Source organism: Eleginops maclovinus, chromosome 15, assembly GCF_036324505.1.
Source record: "Eleginops maclovinus isolate JMC-PN-2008 ecotype Puerto Natales chromosome 15, JC_Emac_rtc_rv5, whole genome shotgun sequence".
Lineage (NCBI taxonomy): Eukaryota > Metazoa > Chordata > Actinopteri > Perciformes > Eleginopidae > Eleginops > Eleginops maclovinus.
In genome coordinates, this window is record NC_086363.1 from 4,322,427 (window position 1) to 4,347,164 (window position 24,738).

General features: G+C 40.6%; 1 protein-coding gene across 1 annotated transcript; it reads right to left on the reverse strand.

Moving 5' to 3' along the window:
• Positions 1-23,533, reverse strand: nudt14 (nudix (nucleoside diphosphate linked moiety X)-type motif 14). Its single transcript, XM_063902726.1, has 5 exons — positions 23,308-23,533; positions 13,333-13,376; positions 8,488-8,552; positions 7,201-7,501; positions 1-5,402 (listed from the first exon to the last, which is right to left on the reverse strand). Exons 1-5 carry the CDS (start codon positions 23,386-23,388, stop codon positions 5,153-5,155), a joined length of 741 nt encoding a protein of 246 aa, XP_063758796.1. The 5' UTR covers positions 23,389-23,533; the 3' UTR covers positions 1-5,152.
• Between the last annotated feature and the right edge of the window lie 1,205 nt (positions 23,534-24,738).

Here is a 24,738-nt window from a genome sequence, read left to right on the forward strand (position 1 = left end):
TAATGAACATTTTGGGCATCAAACCCCTTTTATTTAACTTAATGCAGATTAATCCAACAGTTAGTGCACATGCAAAGTATCATATTTAAATATATACTGTATGTTTGTACCAAGTGTCATGTTTAAAAGTTTTTAATATTTCAACATTTAGGTAATAAATTAACAAAATGTACTGAAAACACTGCCCACAATGAGTATACACTCTTAATAAAGCATAAAATACATGATACATTTGTATAACTTCAATGTTTGTACTTTTTTTTCTGAAAATATTTTCTTCAAAAACACAAATTCAGTGAAAGACATCAAAAATCAAAAATAAAATCACAATTGGACAAATTTCTTTATGTCTTTACCATGAGAAAAATCTAAAATATTTCCTTCACTTAAAGGTATTATGTGTAGGATTTCCGCTGAATATCACACTACCTAACAGAATAACATGTGCTACACTTTATAGTCAATTATAACACCTTAAGGGCAGCAAATCTGATTGTTTTTACCCTGTTGCTTCTGGATATTTAGCTACCATTCCGCCAAGAAAAGAAGCTAAAACTTCCCAAAAAATTCAAACAAACAAAGGAATATTGAGTTAATCACCAGAGGTCATTGTTTAAACTGCAACACCGATCGTCCAAGTTAATCATTTAACAGTAATAAGAGAATACTACACATAGCACCTTTAAAAGCATGTTCATGATTGACTAGTGCTCAGCACATGATCATTAAAAACACAGTAAGAAATTGTCTAACAGTACACAAAACAAAGAAAACAAACGATCACAGTTGAAGAAGCAACTACAGCATAGCCATGGGGGTACATCTATAAAAAATCTGATACCGATGATTTAGGTTTTCTGTCACAGAGAACAAGCTGAGTGTTGACATTTCTGACATGTTGCTGAGAATTTGATATGTCAGCGCCGTAAGAAGCAAGCAAACGGACACCAAATATTTTCAGTATGTGCCTGAGTGATGGAGGTAGAAATGTCCCATGCTGGGCTAATGGATAATATCCAGCATAGGCAAGAATGAATTATACAACCATTAACTTACCTCATATATATTAGATTATTTTTCATTCAATAGAAGAAGCGTATGGCTTACCAGTGGCACAGTCTGCAACCTCACTCTGGTCTGTCAAAAGTGCTTTTACTTTTGCCGTAGAGGTGAGGGTTACGCTTGTCATGGTTGGAGAATATAAATAATGATTTCAAAACACACTTATTTGCTGTTTTGCAAAGAGTTAGATGAGAAGATTGATACCACTTTCCTTGCTGTATAAGTACATATAAAGCTACAGCAAAGGCTGTATAGCAAAGGCGGTTTGTGTGCTAAGCTTAGCTTAGCACACAAACCTCCAACAGGGGAACGGTTAGCCAAAGCTAACAGCTAAAGCTAACTATTTAGCTCTTCAAAGGTTGTTATGTTATTGGTTCGTTTTGCTGTTTTGTCTGTTGGTGGAAAACAGAAAAACTAGTGTTTGTACTTGTCTGAAGTATCTATTCACTTCTGGAAACAGCACTTGTTTTGTTATTTATTGAGCTAAAGATATGATGGAGCTAAGCTAGCTGGTTCCAGCCGTTATGCTAATCTACGTGAGTCAGCAGATGACTAACTTCATGATTACTGTTCGATTAAAAGTTTGACACCACTCTCCGGGCTCTAATAGTAAATCTAATAATAATAATAATAATAATAAATCACATTTATATAGCGCTTTTTATGGTACTCAAATACGCATATTTTTCTAAAATCTTGTGTGTTACCAACCTTCTCATGGATCCCATTATAATAAAGTCAACACTATGAGAGTGAAGTTTGGCTTTAAACTAGAATGTTAACATTATACGCAGAAAAACACACAACTTTTGAAACCTAATGACTTTATAAAAACATAGCCTGTCACATCTAAATAGCTTATAAAACTAATAAAAAATGGTTGAGTATAAAATAGACTGCAGGTCTGATAACAACTTGTGAGTTTTCACTGCACAAGCAGGACAAAAATATAATACAGGCCTTATATAAATTAAGATTTCCATTGTAGATTTATCTGCCTATATATAGTAGCAGGCCGAATCAGCTGAACGTGAAGCACCGCCACGCTGCATGCTGCTATTTACTTTTGTAGATTTCCTTGGTGATGTTCACTTAACTCTCTCAACTTTTCCGAGTAAAGCTGGAGGAAAGGTGTGGAGGAATTTGTACCGGTGTTGGCTTGCTGGCTGAGGCTGCCATAAGTAACATGCCTACAGAAAAGACAAAGACAAGCCTTTGTGTTTTTGCCATGACTTTCCTCAAAACAAAAACATTTCCAGCCGTAAGAGAAGTCTCCACATTTGACAGGCACATAAAGTTACAGACTGGCCTTAAGAGTTAAAATGGCTTTGTTTGTCACATTTTTACAGTTAGCCAAATCAGAAGCCATCGGCCTCACTTCAGCAAACTGAGATTTTATTTCATTAAATACAGAGTGATGTTTATGCTGGAATGATTATGGCAAACCCATTTAAAATGTGGGTCATTTCAAGACAAAAAGTGACAATGTTATTATTTTTCATGGGTTGGACTCGTACTACAAGAAAAAACAAAAAGACAGAAAATTGTGAGCACCATTGGGAATCTTTAAGTGAATTTCTCCATTAAGATACACTCAGAACGTATTCAACTTAAGACTAAAGAAAGAATCACATGGATGTAGAGGAAATAAGAAGGGGGAGTGGTTTCATGAGGATAAGGTGCCAAATAAATGTCTTTCCTGATACATAATGAAATGTATAATAGCTATTTATTTACTACACAGATAAACAAGTTGTCCAGGAGTCATTTCATAGCTTTGCCAAAAGTGCAAACTACAACTTATTTAAATAGTTTGTAAGAGGACAACACAAAGGGAATCTGATTTATTTGGAGCCTCCTTTGAGGGACTATAAATTCATTTAGCAAACGAGAATCATCTTTCCTTTCCCAAAGAAAATCACCCAAGCAGCAAACTGCACAGTCCTACATCCAGGAAGGCTCTCCAATGGACAGAAAGACAAAGAAGCTAAATGAATTAGGGGGATGTAAATATGGCTTAAGGGTTCTGCATATATTCCAACACAGCTTGAGTGGAAATTTAGATATTTGACTGTGATTTAAACTTTCTTGACGTTTGCTGATAAAACCAATGCATTGAGAGATAAAGGAGCAACAAATAATCGTGACTATTATGCCTTAAATCTATTTCAGTAGAGAGAACACCTAGCAAATCGATGAAACAATTGCCCCAAAAAATGAGATTTATGGGTAAAAGTAGAAAAATGTTTGCATTTGATTGTCAGCTGTATTTCAGGCTCAAAAGCCCATAATAATAAACACCATACATCAACAATATGTGGCTTTATGGAGACTTGATATTGTTTTTGTTGAATAAAACACATTTTAATCCTGGTTTTCCTTCCAGTATGTTCAAGGTCTTATTACTCTTATAACTTATAACTCTAACAACAAACCCCCATGTGAGTCAGGTAACTCTAGTAAAATTCACCTACTGGTAAACCAAGAAGACTTGGTAATTGACTATCTAACTATACTAATGTATAAATAATGAGATGTGTATCTGTTTAAGTAAGTGATCATTTTCTAAAAAGAAATGTGTATTTGCATATATTTCAGAAACCTACAAGGTGGGGGAATTTTTCCTTTTCTACATGTTATTAATGAAGTACCAGCCCTTTTTGAATGAAGAAAAATACGTAAGAGCTTTGTTGCCTTTTAGGCTGCAAGTGGCTCTGAAATATAATAACATGCTGGTCATCATCACATCCAAAGATCCACCCTAAACATGACCAAATGTTTGACTATACTGGACCTGAGATTTTGGAAAAACTGCTGTTGAGATTGACAGTAGGTTTGTGAGATAATGAGCATCCACTAATTAAGACCTCTTAGATGAATTATGACCAAAGGCAGATTTCCAGGTGGTTTAAGTCCTTTTAAATATGCTCCTACATCTACATGAATGTCTGAAATGTACGTAGTTATGTTGGGAATAAAATGGAACTCTCTAGGAATTGCTTTGCTTTAATACAGTGTCTTCCCTACTGTATGTCCAGTGTGTCTTTATGGTTAAAAAAAATATGCATCAGTGTTCTTGAACTAAACAAAAACATTGTAGCATTGTGCTTTAGAACAATGATACTGAAGATCAGTGCAGGGCTAGGTCGCTGTATGCTTTTTCTGTGACAAGAAAAAGAGACGGCTAATACTGTATGCTGCCCACTGGTTTGACGTTATGGAGGTTGACTTTAGTGCCACTAAGTGATTGTTTAGCCCGGGGAACTTTCTAAGTATTGCTTAAAGGCTGTGAATAAGAGTAATTAATTGAGGCATGCTTGAACAAGTGGTGGTTAAAACGCACCGAAACACCTCAATGGTTACAAGGCCCCACCATTGACTAGCATAGTTTTTGCATTACTGGATCACGGATTAAAGGAATACTCCACTGTTTTGTTTTTACCTTATATCGATGCTATTAATACTTCAAGTTAAGTAGCCATTGTTCATATGACGCGTGTTGACATATTAGAGGCGAAACACCTCCGGCACACTTTGTCGAGGCAAGTGTTTGCATCAACTCCAATGCACATATTAGCATGCTAAAACGTTAGCTAATCGGGTGGTTGATGAGCCTCAGTTTGCAATGACTGCTGGGTGTTGTAGGAATGCTGGATACAAGTTGGAGTTTGACTTATTGTTTTTCTAAATGCAGGGAACATTCACGAGCTTACACTAAGAGCAGTAGAGTATTCCTTTAATCAAGGGCAGGCAAATGAAATCAGTGATATGCAGCCATTTATAAACACATGGCACAGTAAATGAAATGATAAAACAAAAATCCATAAAGAACAAAAAATAAATGTGCCAGTGACAACCAGCTATGGCAAATTTGTTTTTAGGAAAAATATTAAAGACAACATAAAGGTAAACAGGACAGAAACGTAAAGAAACCTGTTGGCAACAAGACAAGGGGCCCACCTTTCATCATGTACCAATAAGCAAAAAGGCCATACAGGATGAAGAGCGATAAGGGGAAGAGTGGATGTGCTGGGCCAGTGTTGTAATTTAATTTGGAATAAACGGTATAAAGAAGGTTGCTTAATACTAGTTACACATTGGTGGAGATCTTGTACTTGGGAGACATGTTATTATGGAACCACATGAAACTAAAAATGATGCCCATGGTTTTAGGTATACGCTCGTCGTAGGCAAACGTCATGGCCTCGTGCAGCGGGACTTTGACCACCTCGATAAGCTCTCCCTCGCGTGGCTCACCTCCACCTGCGCTCACACAGTTGTCGTCGGACACCTCGGCATAAAACATGGTCTGCTTGGCGCCCGTCACACCTACGCCTGACCTGTGGGGGGGATTAGGGAAGAAATAAGTGAGTATCTATGTATGATTGCAATAATTCCCCAGGTTTTTGCACAGGGGTGGATATTGTTTGAATATTTCAATACAACAACCAAACCTAAGTTCCAATGATGAAGACCCTTTCCTACGAATCATGTTTTTATCCTTTCTTAACAAATGCATGAGAGTTTCAAGATGGCACTTCCTTAAAGTAGGAGACAAGTGACTAATATTAAAGAGAATGGTCAAAATGGGTGCAGCAGAGACAGAAATATGTGTTTCCACTGCCAGGTTCTGCTTCCATTTTCTCTGGATTGCGTACTTTTTCTCTGTTTCCTTTAACACTTTAGTATAGGACTGCTTCTCAGCTGATCACTGGAGCAAACACTGCCTAAAACTGCTGTAAATACTTTCATTGACAACCGAAAAGAGGAACGCCTGCACCTGTCAATTGTAAGGCGCAGTCTTGCAGGCTGTCATTTCTTTAAAAAAACTTGCAGCTTGGTTTATTTAAAAACTGCTGGTTTGTGCAGGGTTTCACTCATCAGTGGTCTGCAGTGTTTACCTTCATCTTCTAGTTTAGCTCGGCTTGCTTGGAATCCTGACAGGTTGTTCAAAAACAATTCCAGGTAACTTTTGCTTACGAAAACCATAAGAAAGCTATTGTAGGCGAGTAGAGCTGTGCCATACTTGAAGTGGCAACATGAGTCCCTATTATGGGTCAAGCTCATAAAACCCTGAATCCTTCACTTCCCCTAATCCAACTTCATAGTGTGTTTGTTCGATCTCCTACCTTTCTACCTAACACCCACATTTGTTTATAATACCTTCTCCAGTTTGTGGGATTTCTATTTTGAAGTCTCTTACTACATATAAAAGCTGTAACGCTGAGTCGGTCAGCTTGGATTAAGTACTACAGTATTTATTTTTGTAGCTTGGCTGCCTACTATCAGCGCAGAAATTCACCACACCAGGCGCTTCTGTCACAAACACCCTCATAGGGGTCCTGAGGGTTAAGACGATACCTATCTAGTTAATGGAAGCAGCCCACACATAACAACAGTCATAGACGACACCAACACAGCCAGAGGAGGTGTTGGAGTCAAATCAAAAGCACAGCGATGGCAGCCGTCAGGTAAAGCTGTCCAGCTGCGGCTGTTTAGTGAGGGGCTCTTCATCACCTGGAACTTCTGTGTGAAGATATAGTGAGCTCATAATACAGTAATAGAGATGAATGATCGTTTTGAAATGTATATTATATATATATATATATTATACATTATTCATACATATTTTAAAGCCTACAGGGTTCGAGTTTTGAGTGGAATATCTCTCGTATTTTTTAGAAGCTTTTAATGCTTCTTTGAATTAAGTTCTACAATGTTAATTCAACTCAAAAAACGGAGCTGCAAATGTGAGTTATTTCTGAGTGAACATAGCTCAAGGATGTTCAGAAATGATTCATTAAAATGATAGAAAATAGGACAACAGGAGAATAATTGTTAAGGGACAAGAAATCCAGCGGGACTGACGAAAACAGAAAGATGATGAATGTCTAGTGTTCTCATTGTCAGGTTCATATTTGTATTTGTGTCTCTCCTGTGACGTTTACTTACTTTAATGTTCAAAAAACTTTTTATTTTTCTCATACTGTCTGTGCTGCAGCACCTCTTTTCACCCTCAGTCTGAAACCAGAGCCCAGTCTGCTCTGAGTGGTCAGCTGGCCGGCTCTGTTGTGATCGGTCAACAACTTAGAGATGTCCCGCCCCTTAGCCTATCACGTACAATGTACAAATCCTAACCTGTAAGATGTGATCCTCTTCAGTTTAGCGACAGGCACATCGTAGCCGCACTCCTCCAGCACCTCCTGCCGGGCGATCTCCTCCAGGGACAGGTTGGGTTTGTCCACCAGCCCGGCGCAGAGCTCGTAGGTGACCCCCGCTGTAGCCGGGGGCCACTGGGAAGAGCTCTCCCCCTCCGCAGCCGACTGGCCCTCCTGAGGTTCAGCGGCCGGGGCGGCGGCTTCGGAGGCGCCCTCTTCAGGTTTTTCAGCTGACTGAGGCGGCTGTGTCTTGTTCCTTTCCCACTCACACATGTATACAGCTTTTGGGAGGACAGAAAAGGTCATTATTCCTGTGATTCTTCCATAGTAAGAGTGTTGCATACATTCTTTTGTGCATTTCCTCAATTTTGCCACACAGACGTTATCAAAAACATGTTTAAGGACATCTTTGCGTAATAAAGGATGCAGAACTTATCAGTTTTATCTATTTTTGGAAACACAGGTACAGTTATAGGTATTTGACTCATATTGAATTACTACCAGCTCCACAAATACAATTGCCAGATCTTTGCTTAATTTATCGTTGTAAATTAACTCTTTTGGTGGATTTGGACTATTGGTCTTGTTGTACAATAGGATGAATTAATAACATTAATTGTTGTAACTACTGTTATTTAATGTCCAACAGGATGCATGGTAATGAAAGCTTCCCATTGCAGGTAATATTGTACATTTTACAATGTTTCTTAAATGTAATATCAATAGGGAAATAAATGCCCATCCAGCACAATACTCAGATTTAATAATCCAGATATCAAATCAGTGAAATATAATGGTTTTATAGCGAAGCCTAAACATGTATTGTCTGTTACCAATAAGCGAACGAAGCCTGATATTGTACACTCGCTGTTAAAAGAAATAACTGTTATTTTAAGCTGAAGCCAAACTCTGATTTCTTTCAGATAAAGGACCGCTTTTTTTTTACCCCAACAGAAATGAGAGAGGAAAAGAAAGAACAAAATCAATGCCCAGACTTCCTTGTATTTAGCACAGTGCTATGTGGAGCAGTCCCTGGCGACTTCTAACAAAGGAGGTTAGGCTGCTTTGTAACACGGTCTCTCGTGGTCTATTTCTGAGTCTGCATTGTTACTGGGATCCAGTAGAATAAACAGGGATTGTAGTGGACTGCTTTTTTAGTGAAAGTGCCCACAGGATATACAACAATATAGATGGAGCTGTGTGACAAGGAGAAAATGAACATTTCTGAGTTCAGTTGGTCTCCAGATTTGTGCGGTGGAAGTCTCACCTGGACGGAACTGCTTGACGAGGACAAAACAGTGTGAGCTGGTGTTGAAGATCAGCACTGATACACTGAAGGGGAGAGAAAGAGAAAGGGCAAGTTTAAGATAACAGCAGACATATTTCTCTCATAGTTAATCCCTTTGCATGCATTATTTACGACCGATGGGGTGATCTTCACCAGCTTATAGGAGAACTTGTGGATCAGTGGCTGGATCAGCTTTTTGACCCCACAAGCTATCAAAAAAGCAGGGAGTGTTTTACATGGATTACAGGTTTAAAGAAAAGTGTCCAGAGAACATAGAGAAATGGTGGATCTGAAACAGAATCTTGTTTTTCTTAATCAAAATAGGGTTAATCGCCCTGGGGAAACAGAGAGGGAAAGCCACCTTTAAGTCAAACATTTATAAGGAATTTAAATACTAAGATGAAGGGACATTCTTAGGACTGAGCTCCCATCCAATCTGATGACCATGTCCTGCCTTCATTATCTTTCTATTGGGCAGTATACCCCGCCATGTTATGAAATTGGTCCACATACAAGTTGGCTGGTGCACACTTTGTCCTCAGTGGCCTAGGTTTTGGGCTGAATGACGACCGTCCAAACCCTCATGGGCAGATCATTTGGGTTTAAAATGTGGTTAAAATATAACCTCAATTAAAGGCACGATGAATATACAACTGCAGCGGTATGAGACACATTTCAAAACACCATGGCGGTTGTTATTAATCTACATCCGGTATCAAAATATACCACTAAACTATTTCAGAGTGACGCTCAACAATAGTAATAATAATAATAATAATACATTTTATTTGTAAGCGCTTTTCAATCACTCAAAGACACTTTACAGATGAAAAATAAGTAATTAAAATACATTTAAAAACACAGAAACACAAGAAAACGCAGAGAAGTAGATAAATTGTAAATAGAACAGCATAATACAACAGTCAGACAGAACAAAAACAGAATTAGGAAAAGTGGTGGTTAAGAATTATAGGCAGAGTGGAACAGGTGTGTTTTGAGTAGTGATTTGAAAAGTGTGAGGTCATTGCAGTCACGGATGTGGTTGGGGAGGGAATTCCAGAGGGTAGGGGCAGCAACGGAGAAGGCTCTGTCTAGTAATAGTAGCTATTTTATCCTGACAAACGTACCTTGACAACCTCTGTCTGTGAGGCATGTCCAGTAAGATGTGGAGTTGCCCTTAAGCTAAAGCTCTTTGGCTTTTGTTACCTTTATCTGATAGAAAACATTTAATCAAATTTGAAACCTGTCAATGATTAAGTAACAAAAATTAAACTATAATCCAAAACTTTTGATAAATAAACATTGTTCTAAATTGAGAGGACCCTTCCAGATTTCCACGCAACAACTCAACGAGCAGGAAGTGCAGATAAAATAAGAAGGAAGGTCAGTGTGATATGCTTCACCACTGGCACCCAGTGAATTGTATACACACAGGGGTTCACTGCAGTGTGTGTGAGCGGGACTGTCGCTCCCAGTGGAGACTTGAGGCTGGGGTCGGTGTTGGGAAAGCGGATGTGTCTGAGGCGGCAGGAAGCCCTGCCCTGTGTTTCCCAGGGTGAGCGGGAACCAGGACGTTGCTGTTACGACTCATTTCTAGCTGCAGCGCCCGGGCTGATATATGATTTAATATCCGTTTGCAATACAGATATATTTAAAGTCCATTATCAACAATACAGTATGTAAGAACGTCAGCTGACCTGGGCGTTGAGCAGTTGAAGGCTGAGAGGCCCATGAGTCCATACGGCTGAATTAGACTTAAAGCCTTAGTGATGGATTGGGATGTATTGTGAATTACAAAAGGGAAGAAAACCTGATTCGGGCCACCTTTGCTAGCTGTAGCTGTAGGACATGCTTTCGGTAATAGATGCCAGAGAAAACACAACTGGTCATAGAGCCATATAGGTCATAAACTGATAGGCAAATTCCACTTGAAGGTAAAACACAGATTATCCCTCACAGCACAGAAAACTGGAAGACAGTTTGTAAACTAGGATAAAGTTTAAGACTGTTTGGGTCATAACTTCCCCTTTCAACCTCGTCCAGATACATCAAACACCTGGGGGTTTGTTAGCCAGCTATCTGGACAGTCGTTGGTTGGACCTATATTTAACAATGTGTGCGAGTTCAAGGAGCTAGGTGAGCACAATGATATTATAACTGATAAAATAGAAGTCAAAGTAGCGCTACTCGTCTACAGCTGTAAAACAGTCTCGCCGCTTCACCACTGCAGAGCACAGGTATAGATGATATGAAGTGGAGTGTTTGGGCTAAAAGTGGAACACGCAGGCCTGAGGCAGGGAAGCTGTCCCCTGAGGCAGGCCTTGGTCTTGTAGCGCTGTTCCACACCATTAAAGCTGCTCTACAGCTTCCCGCTGAAGAAAAATCCTCTAATGGTTAAACCGAGAAGCCAGCTAAACAGACGCTCAGGACTTTTCATGCACCGTTAGGCTTTTCTCTGCGGCGCTTCTGGCTGTACCGCGGGAAAACTGGTTTATAGCAGACATACGAGGAGTAGGACTGAGGTGGCTGTGCTTATGGCATCAAGACACTTATATCAGGTCCTCGTTGTACAAGGAAGACCTGCGTTACATGCTAAATAATGGATATTTGGTATTAGCTGGCTGGGGATACAAAAAATTCTCAGACATAATACAATGCTTCAAAGTCAAAGAGTAAGGGGATGGAAGGGAAAAAAGACACGACTGCAACAAGAGTTCAACATGTGCTTATTATCATGCCCAGGGTCTCTTAACATGTGTGCTCTGGTAAATGTGAATTTAAGTGATAAACAAGAAACAAACACTCCCATAAACACATAGGTGTCAGAAACGCAAAGCGATGGGAGCCCACCCAGCCTCCATGTGTTTGTAAAGGTTTTGGAGACGGCTTAAGACCATTTCTCATCGGGTTAAAAAAGTACAACAATCGGCACACATGGAAAGACCCGCCTCTCCTTTAGTCATGTCAACTGATGTTATACCAAATGACTTATGCGAGTAGCAACACAAATGTAAACATACACAACCAACTAATAAAAAACAGTTTTTTATTTGTGTCTTTTGTACGTGCAAACAGAAATGATGTAAGATCTGATCATTAGCGGTCACTCAAGAAACATCTGTGCACAGAATCTAATGCCAGGTGTGAACTGACATGTTTACAGCCGTCATCTTGTGATCGCATCACAGAAGATGCACGTTAACGCCAGGTCGGAACAAGTCTTATGCTTTTTGCCAATGATGCAGTTCTGTTGGCTTCATCACGCGGTGACATCCAGTGCACACTGGGGGATTGAAGGTCAGGAACTCCCAGTTGCATTCCATGGGACACATGATGGAAAGCAATGGATTTACCCATTTCCTGTTTACTTGGGTTTAAGGTGTCTCAAGGTGAGTGTAAGATGTGATCGATTGGTGGATCGGTGTGGCGTCTGTGGTTAAGCTAGAAGGGTCATGGTGAAATGGGGAGGTCTGGAGGTGAAGCTTTTAACCTTTGTTTTTAAACATGGTTTTAATGTGGTCAGTGGACCCAAAACCAGATACGTTTAGGGAAATGGATGTATGGTCTAAAATAGCTGCCACCATCTGAATGCCCACTGAGAGACTATCATCTTTGAGGAATAATAAAGTGTAGAAACCCTCATCTAACCCTGTCCAGTGTGTGCCGTCCAGTGGCCAAAGAGCAGGCATCAAAAGTAGGGAATCTGTTTCAAAACCTACAAAATAAATGATCAATTGAAGCGTTTCAGCAACAAGAACTCCCCTCCTTTGGAGATTCCCTAAATTGGATATTTTACAGAAGGTTACCCACAAATCTGTCTTTCGCATTTCTTGCCAGCTCTGCTCAAATGTGTCAAGAAGTGTCCTGCTGAGATGTTATGCACACTTACACAACAATGCAAAACAACCCTGGATCCTCACAATAAAATTTAAAAAGGCGGGAAAACGTTTCGACAGAATTTCCACCTGGGGGAAAGCTGGACGTCCCCATGGGCTTTCATCTTTAGGAAGCACAGGGTTGGAGGTTTACTGCTTTGGTCTCAGTGGGACAATTTTTCACAGGGACCTCTCTTAGGGGTCAGTAGAAGAGGAAAGAGCGGCTTAAATGACCTGAGACCTACCTCAGGGCATTATGGTACCCTGGGCAGAGTGGGGAGTAGGAACTGGGGTTTTAACACAAATGTGTGATATTTCTCTTACAGTGCCCCCTGTGAAGGCAGAGACCTTTACAGCTACGCCAAGTAAAATAACAGGGCGCCAGCTCCCGAAAAACAAGGTCTGTGGAAAATCCCAGTATTTGGCCTCTTAAAGGGATGCTCGAGTGATAGGTGATTATAATAGCTACGGGTAAAAGGACACGTTTACATTTATTTTGTCTGTGCATATACACAATCAAAGTGCACCAGAAATTAAAAATACTTCATGTTACGTCATCCGCTTTTTTAGGGAGACACCCCTTCTTTAGACAGTTGAATTGTAAATATATCCTGCGAGTAATAAAGGTAACAATTGAGAGAAGATTTAGAGATAGTACGGGTTAAGATTGCAGAAATATCCCTGGACTCTGCAAACAACTGTTTTCTGATCCCTTGAAGTTTGAGCTGATTCATAGTGACACGCTCGTCAGATTTCAAATACGTCTGATGTTTCAAAGCAGTGTCACTGGAAGATCTTCTTTGGAGTTTAAGTTGCTTAGCCTTAGACCTCTTCTAAATCCATATTTCCTACATATTTGGTAAAAGCTTATTGTATTTGTTAACCCATTCTGAAAGAAAAAGTGAGGGACTACTTCAATCATACGTCAGAGAATAAACCGTGTGTTTACCTGTCATGGGTTCTCATGAAGTCCCAGGATTTCTTTGTGCCATTCTGTGAAGGAAAAAGACAACATAATCAGCACGAGTTAACTCAACTAAAGTGACACGATTTGAAGTGGTGGAAAAGTGAGTGAAACTAAACAAAAAGTGTGTAAAGAGTGTATATTCTGTGTTCCACCACCTGTCCGACTCTGTTGTAGGTGACTTGTAATGCTGGATGTCAAAAGAACTCAGAAAAGTGACTCTATATGTCGTCAATGTCCTGATATTTATTTCCCAACCCCATTGAATGCTGTGGGTTATTTTAAGGAGTCAAACAGTGACTGCTTCTGCATCCTCCGTCAGAAAAGGATCCACAGTCCACACTTCACGGAGGGATTCCTTGTGTCAAACTACTAAAACATGTCTTGTGGTTTTTAAACCTTAATTAAAATGACAAAGGTTGTTGTAGCCAAGTATTCATATGCCCTGTGGTCACATTATCGCATCAACAGGACACATGCAACTCTAATTTACGGCACAATTACAATCAACCCTGTAGAGGTAGGTGTGTAGTACAAGAAACTCTGGCATACTGGGATGTTAAATATGTGGGGAGTGACAGAATCATTCTCTGGAAGTCGGCTCATCACGCCTCAGTACGCGTTAGGGCAACGAGGTAACAATCCTGATAGTCCAGTTCATTTTGACGTTACTTTTATAATGGTGTATGCAGCTCAGGGTGTGAGACTGTAAAGGGAAGTGAAAATATGTAATTCACCGCTTCATATCATTTCACTTCTACTGTGAAGTCAACACTGATATATAAGAGCCCGCAGCTGTGGCCCAGTCTGAACAAAAGACTGACCGCCTACTCGTTTTTAGTTTAGAAAAAATGATCAAATAAACTCTGGCAGTCTATTTCGCAAGGCGGAGATGTAAATCAAGTCCCAGTGAATGGGTTAGATGCTGCAGGCGAAGGTCATCAATGCAAGTACCATCTTATTCACATATCCATTTATTACTCCCATCAAATCAGTGAAGATGTGTCTCAATCTGAAACATAAACGTATTCCCCTCTCCACATTGCATTCTTTATAGAGACGGTAAAGTTGGCCTACATTTTTTTTGCCTGAGGAAATATGGCCATGATTCAAATTTAGGCTACACCTCCTCTCCACCCACAAGCTCTTTCAGATGCAGGGATGACAGCTTTACAAGAACAGGCGTACTCCAGCTGCCATAGACTTGTGTGCGAGTGTGTCGGTGCAGTTTGAGTACCACCCAAGAAATGGGAGGAGGTGAAATGGCAAACTAATTGCACTGACAGAATAAGACATAATAAAGCTCCTGTTGTGGCAACAGGGGTTGAGTGAAGTTGGGCCACTGTGCCACAAGGAGGTTCTCCGGCCAGCTTTGTGCAACTTTAAGATTTCTATCGTAAAGGGAATAAACTCCCACACAATGCTTTCAATTGCAAATGACTGATTGGAGAGAGTATGGGTTTGCTCTCACACAGAAATATACTTTACAAGCAACATAAAGCTGAACAAAGAAAGGCAAAGAAAAGACAGGATGATAATGTACACAGGAAGGGGACAAAATAAATATATAAAGCAGCATGACCAATAACAAAACAACCGTCTGAAACCAGAGCCCAGTCTGCTCTGATTGGTTAGCTAGCTAGCTCTGTTGTGATTGGTCAACTGCTTAGAGATGTCCCGCCCCTTAGCCTATCATGTACAATGTGTTGGAGCGCTAGCCGATAGAAGCGCAAGTGTTACATAGGGATGTCACTTTGTTCCAGAAGTAAACAAGGCCTTTCAGGGTGTGTGGGAGAAAAATCCCTCTTGCAGACCATTTACATGCACTAAAATCTATATAATCCACTACAGGCAAGAGAAAACCCCACGAAGCATAACAGGGCCTCTTTAAATCAACAACACCTTAACCTGCACTCCATAACATTGAGCTAAAGCTCTCTCAAACGTCTCTTTATCATACATTGGGGCCCCCAATTCCTCTGAAGTAACGGTCAAAGGGCCGCAGCTTGACCAAACAGGTCGCGGCCTCAGGGCCTCAATGTGAAGCCAAGCTAGCATAATGCTGTTCATGCATCATTAGCTATCACGTTGTGGTGTGAAATGAGAGCATGAAGCCAAAGTTTTTTGTGCATTTAGTCATGGTAATGCTATGGTGTCATCTTTAGCTACTGTAACAGATATTATGCCGGAACAATGATAAAGGCTTACTGTGTATGTACTCTTCAATACCGGGGAAACAGGCTGCACAGAATCTATAAACTATCGCCATTATTTATAGCCCACGTAGGAAATTCTACTTTACCTGTGCATGTACTTTGACACATTTATGTTCTATTGATCAGAAGTCTAGTAAAGTTAAGGTCAAAAGTCAAACAAATATGTAAGACGTGGCTGATTTTAAGTTGTCTCAGTCCTCCAAAAAAAAAGCCCTCATATCTGTACCCTTATTATTTGGTAAACTGCCCATTAACCAACACTGCGGGCTCGTGCTGCAGTAACGCACACGCTTATCCATCATTGATACCAGTCATCTTTTATCTCGCCGTCAGCCATTAGTAATGTGTTGACATCATCGAAAGTCCTGGCTGTGGAGTCATGTCATGAAAGATGCTCTGCCGGAGTCTGTATTTTACTCTCACAAAATATGTCATGTCAACAGAGTGTCCCGAGTGTCTTACATGCCTTCATCCCCAGCTGAGGCCAAGCCAACTGCAGCCCCTCTTGCCTTTCCTTAATAAAAGCAAAACTAGTAAAGGTGTGTGTGTGTGTGTGTGTGTGTGTGCGTGCGTGCGTGTGATAAATCAATTGTCATGACTAAGGCAGAGATGCTCTTCCCGTGGCTTTGTAGAGCGTGCTTTTGGAATAATTTACGAGCATTCTTCCTGTCAATTCACCTTCTACAGGTACATTGTGTGATACAAAATATTGCTGCAAGCTTTCTGTGTATAGTTGTGTATTGTACTTTTGAACTGGAGCCACAATAACTAAGACATTTTGAGACAATAACAACCAAACCATGCTGGGACATTACACCCCTTCTTTTGTTTACATTCTTGAAGTAATTCTGTTAATTAATGTTTACTTAATAAAAGCTGCCTGGTGGAAGATGCATCGACACAGCACAAATATGTATGAATGAGAAAATAAATATATGGTTTGTGGTTCTGAAACCTTAGAGGCAATCATATGCAAAAGTAAGAACCCATTGACATTTACCATAACACTCAAAAGCTTATTCAGTCTTGCCTGACCACAATGAGTGATGGTGACAGTCTTTGCTTCAGAGGTATTTACTGACCTCCGAGGATCCTCACCTCTCAGTAAAATTCATGTTTCAACAAAACCCTCCAACTCTGGGCGAAAGCAGGTGTTTCTGAATGTGAGGTTACCCGTGGCTACCAGCCAATTGGAGAGGACATATTCTACTCCGTTTCAGGTTCATATTTGTATTTAGTGTCTCTCCATGCTTTAATGTTCAGAAAGCTCTTTGTTTTTCTCATACTGCCTGTGCTGCAGCACCTCTTTTCACCCTCTGTCTGAAACCAGAGCCCAGTCTGCTCTGATTGGTTAGCTGGCCGGCTCTGTTGTGATTGGTCAACCTCTTAGAGATGTGATGTGTGCATTTCATAAAAAAGTGAACACTGTTTTTCTATAGTCAGCCGGACGATCACTGATGCGTGTTGGAGCGCCAGCCTATAAATAAAGGGAGGTTACATAGTGATGTCATTATGTTACAAAGTAAACGAAGAAGTCCAAATGAGGCGTTTCTTATAGGGGGGGATAGAAACTCCCTGTGGAGGGAACACAGCTATTTTAGCCTTTGCAGACCATTTACGTGTACTGAGACCTACTACAGGAGAAAGAGAACCTAAAGAGCACTCTTTAAGAAGACAACACGTGTAAATAAGTAATATAACTTAGAAGTTACCAGGAGGAGCATTTTGTCTGTTTTGAGTCAAACAGCGACCCAAAAATCTCCCGCCGTGCACTAACACAACGCCGATCAATTGAACGCAGAGAGACCGGTGAATATCAACCCTCCTTCAGGTAAGGAGCGACACAGCGATCCCTGTATTGTCGAAGCAGCAGAGCGTCACTTGGATTATTGGCCTGAATGTAACTGAAATAAACCACATCGCTGTAATGCGGTCCTAAGTAGTGCCTCACTGCCCAGCATTGGCTGTAACCTGATTAATGGTTTCATATAATGACATGTAAAGTGAGTGGTTGACTCAATGACTGAAACAGAAAGCCGTCTGATCTTAGCTTCACTTCCTCCGTGTCAAAGGCTCTGGTTTTACTTTTTACACAGAAAAGCTTGATTTTTTAAGAGTGAAAAAACACACAAGCTTGATGGGGATGGAAGGGCAGCAATCAGATAAAATGATCACAAGAGGACAGGAAGAGGAAACAGGAACCAGTGCGCTTCCTTACGGAGTGAAAAGCTAATAATAAAATGTAAAACATCTCTTCCAAGAAGGTTTATCTCTTCTGGAAAATAATCCAGACAAAATTCTAGGAACGGGGAAACATGTCAGAGCGTTGGTTTCCCGACAGACAGTTGTGGACATGTGGTTTTGATTTTGAAAAAACACCAACAACACCACCTTGATTACAGTCTCGTTTGTTCACACTTATATATTTTATTATAGACATTGGTTTGAAAGATTTATCAAACACCAAAAAGATTCATTTATATCCATCGACAACCCACTGTACGAGGTAATACCACACACACCCACACACACACACACCCTCTCTAGTGTCCTGTCACCACTCACAGATGGTGGGGTTCCCCTCATTACTCGGGCCACTTGCTGAGAGAAGGGGGGCGGGGACGGCTTGAATGGCCCAGGGGAGACGGAGAATCATGGCCGACATGGATTACGACAGAGAGATTAGCCCATGGGGAGAGAGAGGGGGACAGAGAGAGAGAAAGAGAGAGAGATAGGGGGACAGAGACAGAGAGAGAGAGAGAGAGAGAGAGAGAGAGAGACAGAGAGAGGAAGGGAAGCAGGAATACAGGACCTTGAAATTAATGTGGTCCCTCTGGCTTTGGGCATCAGAAATGACAGACTCCTGTGTGAATGGCCATTGTACGGTCTTTTAGGTGCTTAAAGTCTAATAACCATCACACACACACACACACACACACACACACACACACACACACACACACACACACACACACACACACACACACACACACACACACACACACACACACACACACACACACACACACACACACCTCTATACACTTTAAAGCTGGCAGCTGCAGCAGAAAGAAAAAACACATCAACTACCGTCCTCCAATACAATAGCACTCTTTGAATCTCAACATGTGCTCTCCAGTTTTTTTCTGGTTAAAGATTCAGTCTCTGTCTTCTCTCCCGCCTGAACAAAGGCAGCAGGGCTATCACACACACATTACAAACACTGAACTGATGATCAGCAGGGTTTAAAAATGACAATGACAAAAAGCATCCGCACCTGCACAAACCAATCGACCAGTAAGGACAAAATTGCCGATGCAGCATGAAAACACCCTGATAAGTTGTTTCAGTGCCAAACACAGTGTCAAGGACACACTCCTCCTGAAGTACACACACCCATGTGACTGTGTCCTCGAGAGAAATCCACTGAAAGCATGTAGACCTCAAATCACATCAAGTCAGTTTGCATGTTACTCTCCCTCCAATGCAACCTGACGCTTTGAAGAACTGACCACATCCCTGCTTTAACCTCTGCCTTCTAAAACTGGCAGTTGCATTCGTGTGAGATCAAATCCCAGCATGCATTCATTCCTCAGATGTTATGGCTGGCAGAGTTTCTGAAGCAGTTCATTTATCAACAACAATTTAGACAATTAGTGACTGACTGAAGTAATTTGCAAAGGACCAACCCTAAGAGTCTAAAGTTACCCTAGCTGCTCTGCAAGGCTGCACTAACACACAGTGGGGGTTTAAACTAAATGCTAATCATGCTAACACGCTGATGTGTGGCAGGTTCAAAGTAAATCTCAGTCTTAGAAGCTAACATTTGTTATTTTGGGCTAAACAAAGTCCAGCTGTGACTGATTGAAATGTTACTAATTCTGCTGGTCATAAATCAAAGTTGACCTGATGATGGTGTGAGATAGTTAGGTTTAAGGACGACCAAAGCCACTAGTTGAGACATTTTACATATTACGTACTCATTGAGTCCTAAAAAAAGGAGTAATTAGGATCCAAGTCCATGTCTGTTTCTGTTGTTTGTATTGTAACTGTAAATTGAATATTTTTGCACAACTGCAATCCAAATTTTTGCAGCACGCACACATTGTAGGTTGTGTGAGTCACAGGCAAAGCAAGAGGGGGAGCTTTTGTGTTGGGATTGTGTAGGACTTTCTTCAGTCGTTCACATCGCTGAGAGACTTCTACTTGATCTGTTTGTGTAATATGTGAGCGTTAACATGTACAGATTAGGCTAAAGCATAAGTTACCCATCCAACCACCAACCGGTACTGCAGATGTCCGAAAAGCTCACACTGACAATACACTCAGTCATAATTGTTTATCAGTAGTAAACATATCACCTTTTAACCTTTTCTATAAGAACAGAAAATGGTAGTAAATGATCAAAATGAGTTGCAATCCTCTACAGACACACTCATTTCACTGCCATTATTCGAGCTTGTGCCTAAAACGAACTCATTCATGTGAGAAAATGTGTGTTTTAAGCCCATAATAGAGCTCATATTCACTGAAGGGGTACCGGGGCCACTAGTTGTAAGCAATACAAGATAAATAATTCCAGATGAATAATTCAAGTCATTATAATGAATAAATGGAAGGTAATTATCCTCCTCCAAGTAGCAAGCCGCGATTCAACTTGAGCACGAGGGGACGGAGATAAGAGGGGTTTCCCAGAGTCAACGAGGGACAATCACCTGCTTTGTAGAGCGGCGAGGGAGAGGAGACAAAACACCAGTACACACTGATGATGAAGAGAGCCTCTCACGCACGAGTCTGAGTGTGTGTTTGAATGGGATGGTGACCAGTGGCTTAGCTGCAGATGTACCGATGAACATAAAAGGTCTGGGGAAGAGATGCTCCCTCGGTGTGACTGAAAAGCCTTTGTGGGGAGTCCCTGAACGACCCAAACCCCCCCCCCCCCCCCCCGCCACACACACCCCTCTTTTTTTTTCAAACAGCACAGGAGAGATGACAAGGATGAAAGGCAGGACAGGACGGAGAGGGAGTCCACCGTCGTCTCTTTTGTTGTCCATCTGCTGTCTTAGCCGTTCCGCCATTCTCTTGACAAGCTTAACCCCCCCACTGCTGTCACAGGTGTAAACCCCAAATGGGGAAAAAAAACAACTCCTGACTGAACTCCTCTAAACACGAGTGCGTTGGTACTTGAGTTCTCTGATTAAATTGAAAGCAACACTACAAAAGAGAGTCTTCAAATGATAGATCGTTGCAGTTTCTTTACGTTTAAAAATACAACCTGGATGTGGAGCACTGTGACTCTGCCCTGAGTGGAAGCAATATCCTTTAGCTTGCATGTGCTGATGACTTGAAATGTAATGAAACTGCACACCTAGTTCTCCTCCATATTATTTGGATCTGCTACAAAATGTGATTCTTCCTTGGCCTATGCTACACCCACCAAGTGTCATGAATATCATCTGAATTCTGAAAAACAAACCAAACCAAAAAGCTCCTTGGCAGAGGTCATCATAAAATATTCACATCACATACAGGGTTTGTTTTTGTTAGAAGTATGAATTACCATTAAAGATATCCAGCACCACTGTCTGTCACTATCCCTGTTTTACACAACAAAAGCCAAGTCTATAACCCAGGAAGAGACGAACTGCGCAAATATTTTGAAACCTAAAAATAAATTCATCCTGGACGGCAGCCTGTGTTTGGGTGAGGAAGCGTTTCTCACTTTGCTGGAGATCATCAGGAGACACAGTCATCACGCTCTTCCTTTAGCAGAAGGGCTTCATAAAAAAAAAAGGATATTTTTCTAAATGTTAAACCTATAAATGCAGATACATGAACCAAAGTTATTATGATTTAGAGTCTCAGATCACACGCCTTTCAATTTCCAGTTGAAAATATTGAGCACTTACTGCAAACCACTGACACAGCTATTACCACATTTGACAGCTTTTGATCTCTTGCGATAAAAATGTACAGTTAACGAGATTTTTGGTCACAGATGATTCATTCTGCCCGCCCTGTTTGCAACCATGACCTGGATAGGCAGCTAAAAATGGATATATAATGGATGGATTAGTAATGAGTCTTACTACACATGCACCTACATGCCCGATAATAAAATGCCAATATGTGCTTGTGTAAATGTGCCAACGTCGGCCTACAAAATACTGGGTCTTTAGGGAGGAGAGGCTTGATATCAGTCACTGATTGATTTCTATAAATATACTATCATCATCTACATATTTTCACTTGCAATAAACTTACATACTTACTACATAATAGTAGGGATGCACTGACCAAAATGTTTCCCGGTACAGATTCAGATACAGGGATTTCATCACATCACCAAATCTTATTCGCTTTACCTTAATGGAACATTCGACCAACCACGGATACATTAATGTAACCTCTCAGAAGCTTTTAATGACGAAGAGACTGTTTTTAATGCGGATCTTTTGCATCATGGATACCCATTAGGTGAAATATTATCAGAGCCGATCCGCATATCTAAATAATACCACTTTAAAGAAATCAACTCATTTAGCCACAAACATAAGAAGGTCTTCTCACTAGAAACATGTATTTGGGTTTCAAAAGTGATTTTCGTGCAGAAATTTAACAAACAAAGCAGATGCAGAGGCTAAGGCTGGAGTTCAATCAAATAATGCTGAATATGTGACCAAACGCATCAATTTGGGACCATATTGTAGAGTTGACCATTATTCCTTTCCAACAAATGTACCCAATGATACGTTCATCAGTATAGTAGTGGGGAAAGACCAAACAAAACTGTAATTTATCAATGACAGCAGTCTCCGCAGGCTTTGCTCAGAGCTTCGTAGACTGCTTTCTCTTTTTTTGGAACGGAACAACCTGAAAATATCATTACATGAAATATACACCCTACTTTTAATACCTTTAAAAGGTCTTTTACAAACTGCCCTGAAGGAAAGAAGTTGCTGTTATACATAATCATTGATGGATATTGCTGGTATGACCTGTATACCTATTTTCTTTTGCTATTAGCCCCGTGTTTTTAGGAGAAGATTTGATTTATATTGCCGTCTTGAACCAGGACTCCCTGGAAGAACGAAACATGTATGTTATAGTGTTTTGTACAGTAATATAAGCCAGCAGCTGTCCCTGGCTGTATGTATGCATTTATCCCTGCAGGGTTTCTTGTCATGTCCTGGACCAACAGTGGTTGTAAAACAGATATGTAGAGTAGCTGTAACTCTATAAATTCCAACAGGATTTAAACAGGCAAGTTTCTACTATTTTTCTATGTGAAATTAAGCTAAGTGTAAGACCTCTGACCTGCTGACACTAACACCACACAGGCTGCATTCACACAGGAGTTAACCTTTATCACCTGACCTGCCAATTACACGAAAAACATGTTAACATCTCCTCCTTCTACTAATGTAAAGCATGCGCTAACGTGATGCTCAATCTAAAAAAACCTCCTCAGCAGGCTACCGTTAGCATGCTAGCTCATACCTGTCACTTAGCTCTCTGCGGTCCATGTCAAACACAGAAACACACCGTAATGTCAAATGGAAGCTATTACAGTCGTTCAGTCGTTGTGGTTAAAGTCACAACATTTATTGCTTTCAACGTCTGTGTTTGAGGTCAGTTTAGCCTTCATGTTATGCTAGCATGCTAGCTGCAAAATGAATGGGGGGTTGGGCTAGCCTACAGCATCCAGCAGCCTGTATTATCATTATCAGCGGGGATAACTCACCTGGTTATAGTGCACCCTGAACGGCTTCAGGTAGTCGGACTCTGTGCACGGAGTGACGTCAATGTTGTTAATTTCTTCCATATTTTACACCTGGAGCTGGATTGTAGGCTGACCGATGCTCGTCTGTCACCGCCGCACACTAACTGTCAGTGGAGGAATGTCTACGGAAGCCGGCAGAGGACACGAGAGGGAACCATGAGGCTGGCATGAGAGGAGAAAGGGGCAATGTTAGGGATGGAGGGCAGCTCATTGCTCTATAATGGGATGGTGTTTCCAGGTTTGTTTGAAACAATAGTGCAGATAATAAGTTTAACTATTGATAGGAATATTTACATTTCAATATTATAAAAGTATTCTTTAAAATAACGATTTTTAAGATGTCTTGTTAAATGAATGTATACCTTTTTAAATAAAGTCAATAAATGAAACACTTTACACATTTTGGCAATTTTCCTCAAAAGCCAAAATCATATAAAAGTAAATAAATGAACACCCCAAAACATTGTCTTAACAAAGTGTGTTTCCCTCCTTTTAATAATCTTCTGGGGATTAAATTGAACTAAATTGATCCCTCTCTTATCCTATTAAATGATAATAATGGAAATACAGAACATGTGTATTGTACCTTTGTACATACAATGCAGCTCATGAGGTTTAAGTGATGGTTGAGATTTATGTGATGAAGGCTTCAGGATTATGTCAATGTTTATAGAACTGTTTATTGTGTGTATTCATCGTCAGACCCGGTCAATTGGCTTTAAAATGTTTTTTTACTGAGAAAGTGATAATTGCAATTCACACTCTCATCCACACAAACCCAGGCAGAGCGGGTGTATTCTAAAATAGTACTTGAAGTGTTATATTTTATATACAGTCTATGCTTAACCTACAGTGTTTAGATGTATTGTTTTGCACAGATTGAACAAACCAGATATAACATGTTAATTAATTCACGGGTGTTGTGGTCGATTTTGTAGCTTTTGCAGTCTTTGTGCTGAGCTAAGCCAACTGGCTGTATCAATAAGCATATTTTCTAAACATATTTCTCTTTAAAAGCCCAATACAGCTTCATATTAAACTTGATCAGAGTCCAGTACCCTCACTCTGCTGAGCAAGGAGTTATAGATGGGTGTGGGATCTCTTTCTCACCAACCCTGCCTTGAAGGGTGAGGCCGTATGATGTCACCCCCCAACATCAATAACAGCCTTATAATTGAAAACAATCTGCAGAGCTCCAATCTCGATTGGGCTGACTTCCTCCAACAAATGAGCCCCAGTCCACCGCCCACTGCACAAGGACAGGACGTAACACTTTTTGCAAACTGATTTACATCTAAATAAATACAGGCCTAGACGAAACAATGTGCGGACCCCTAAAGAGGAACATTGCCCGATCCAGCCAAGCTGCAGGGCACGATAAGACGGGGAGGG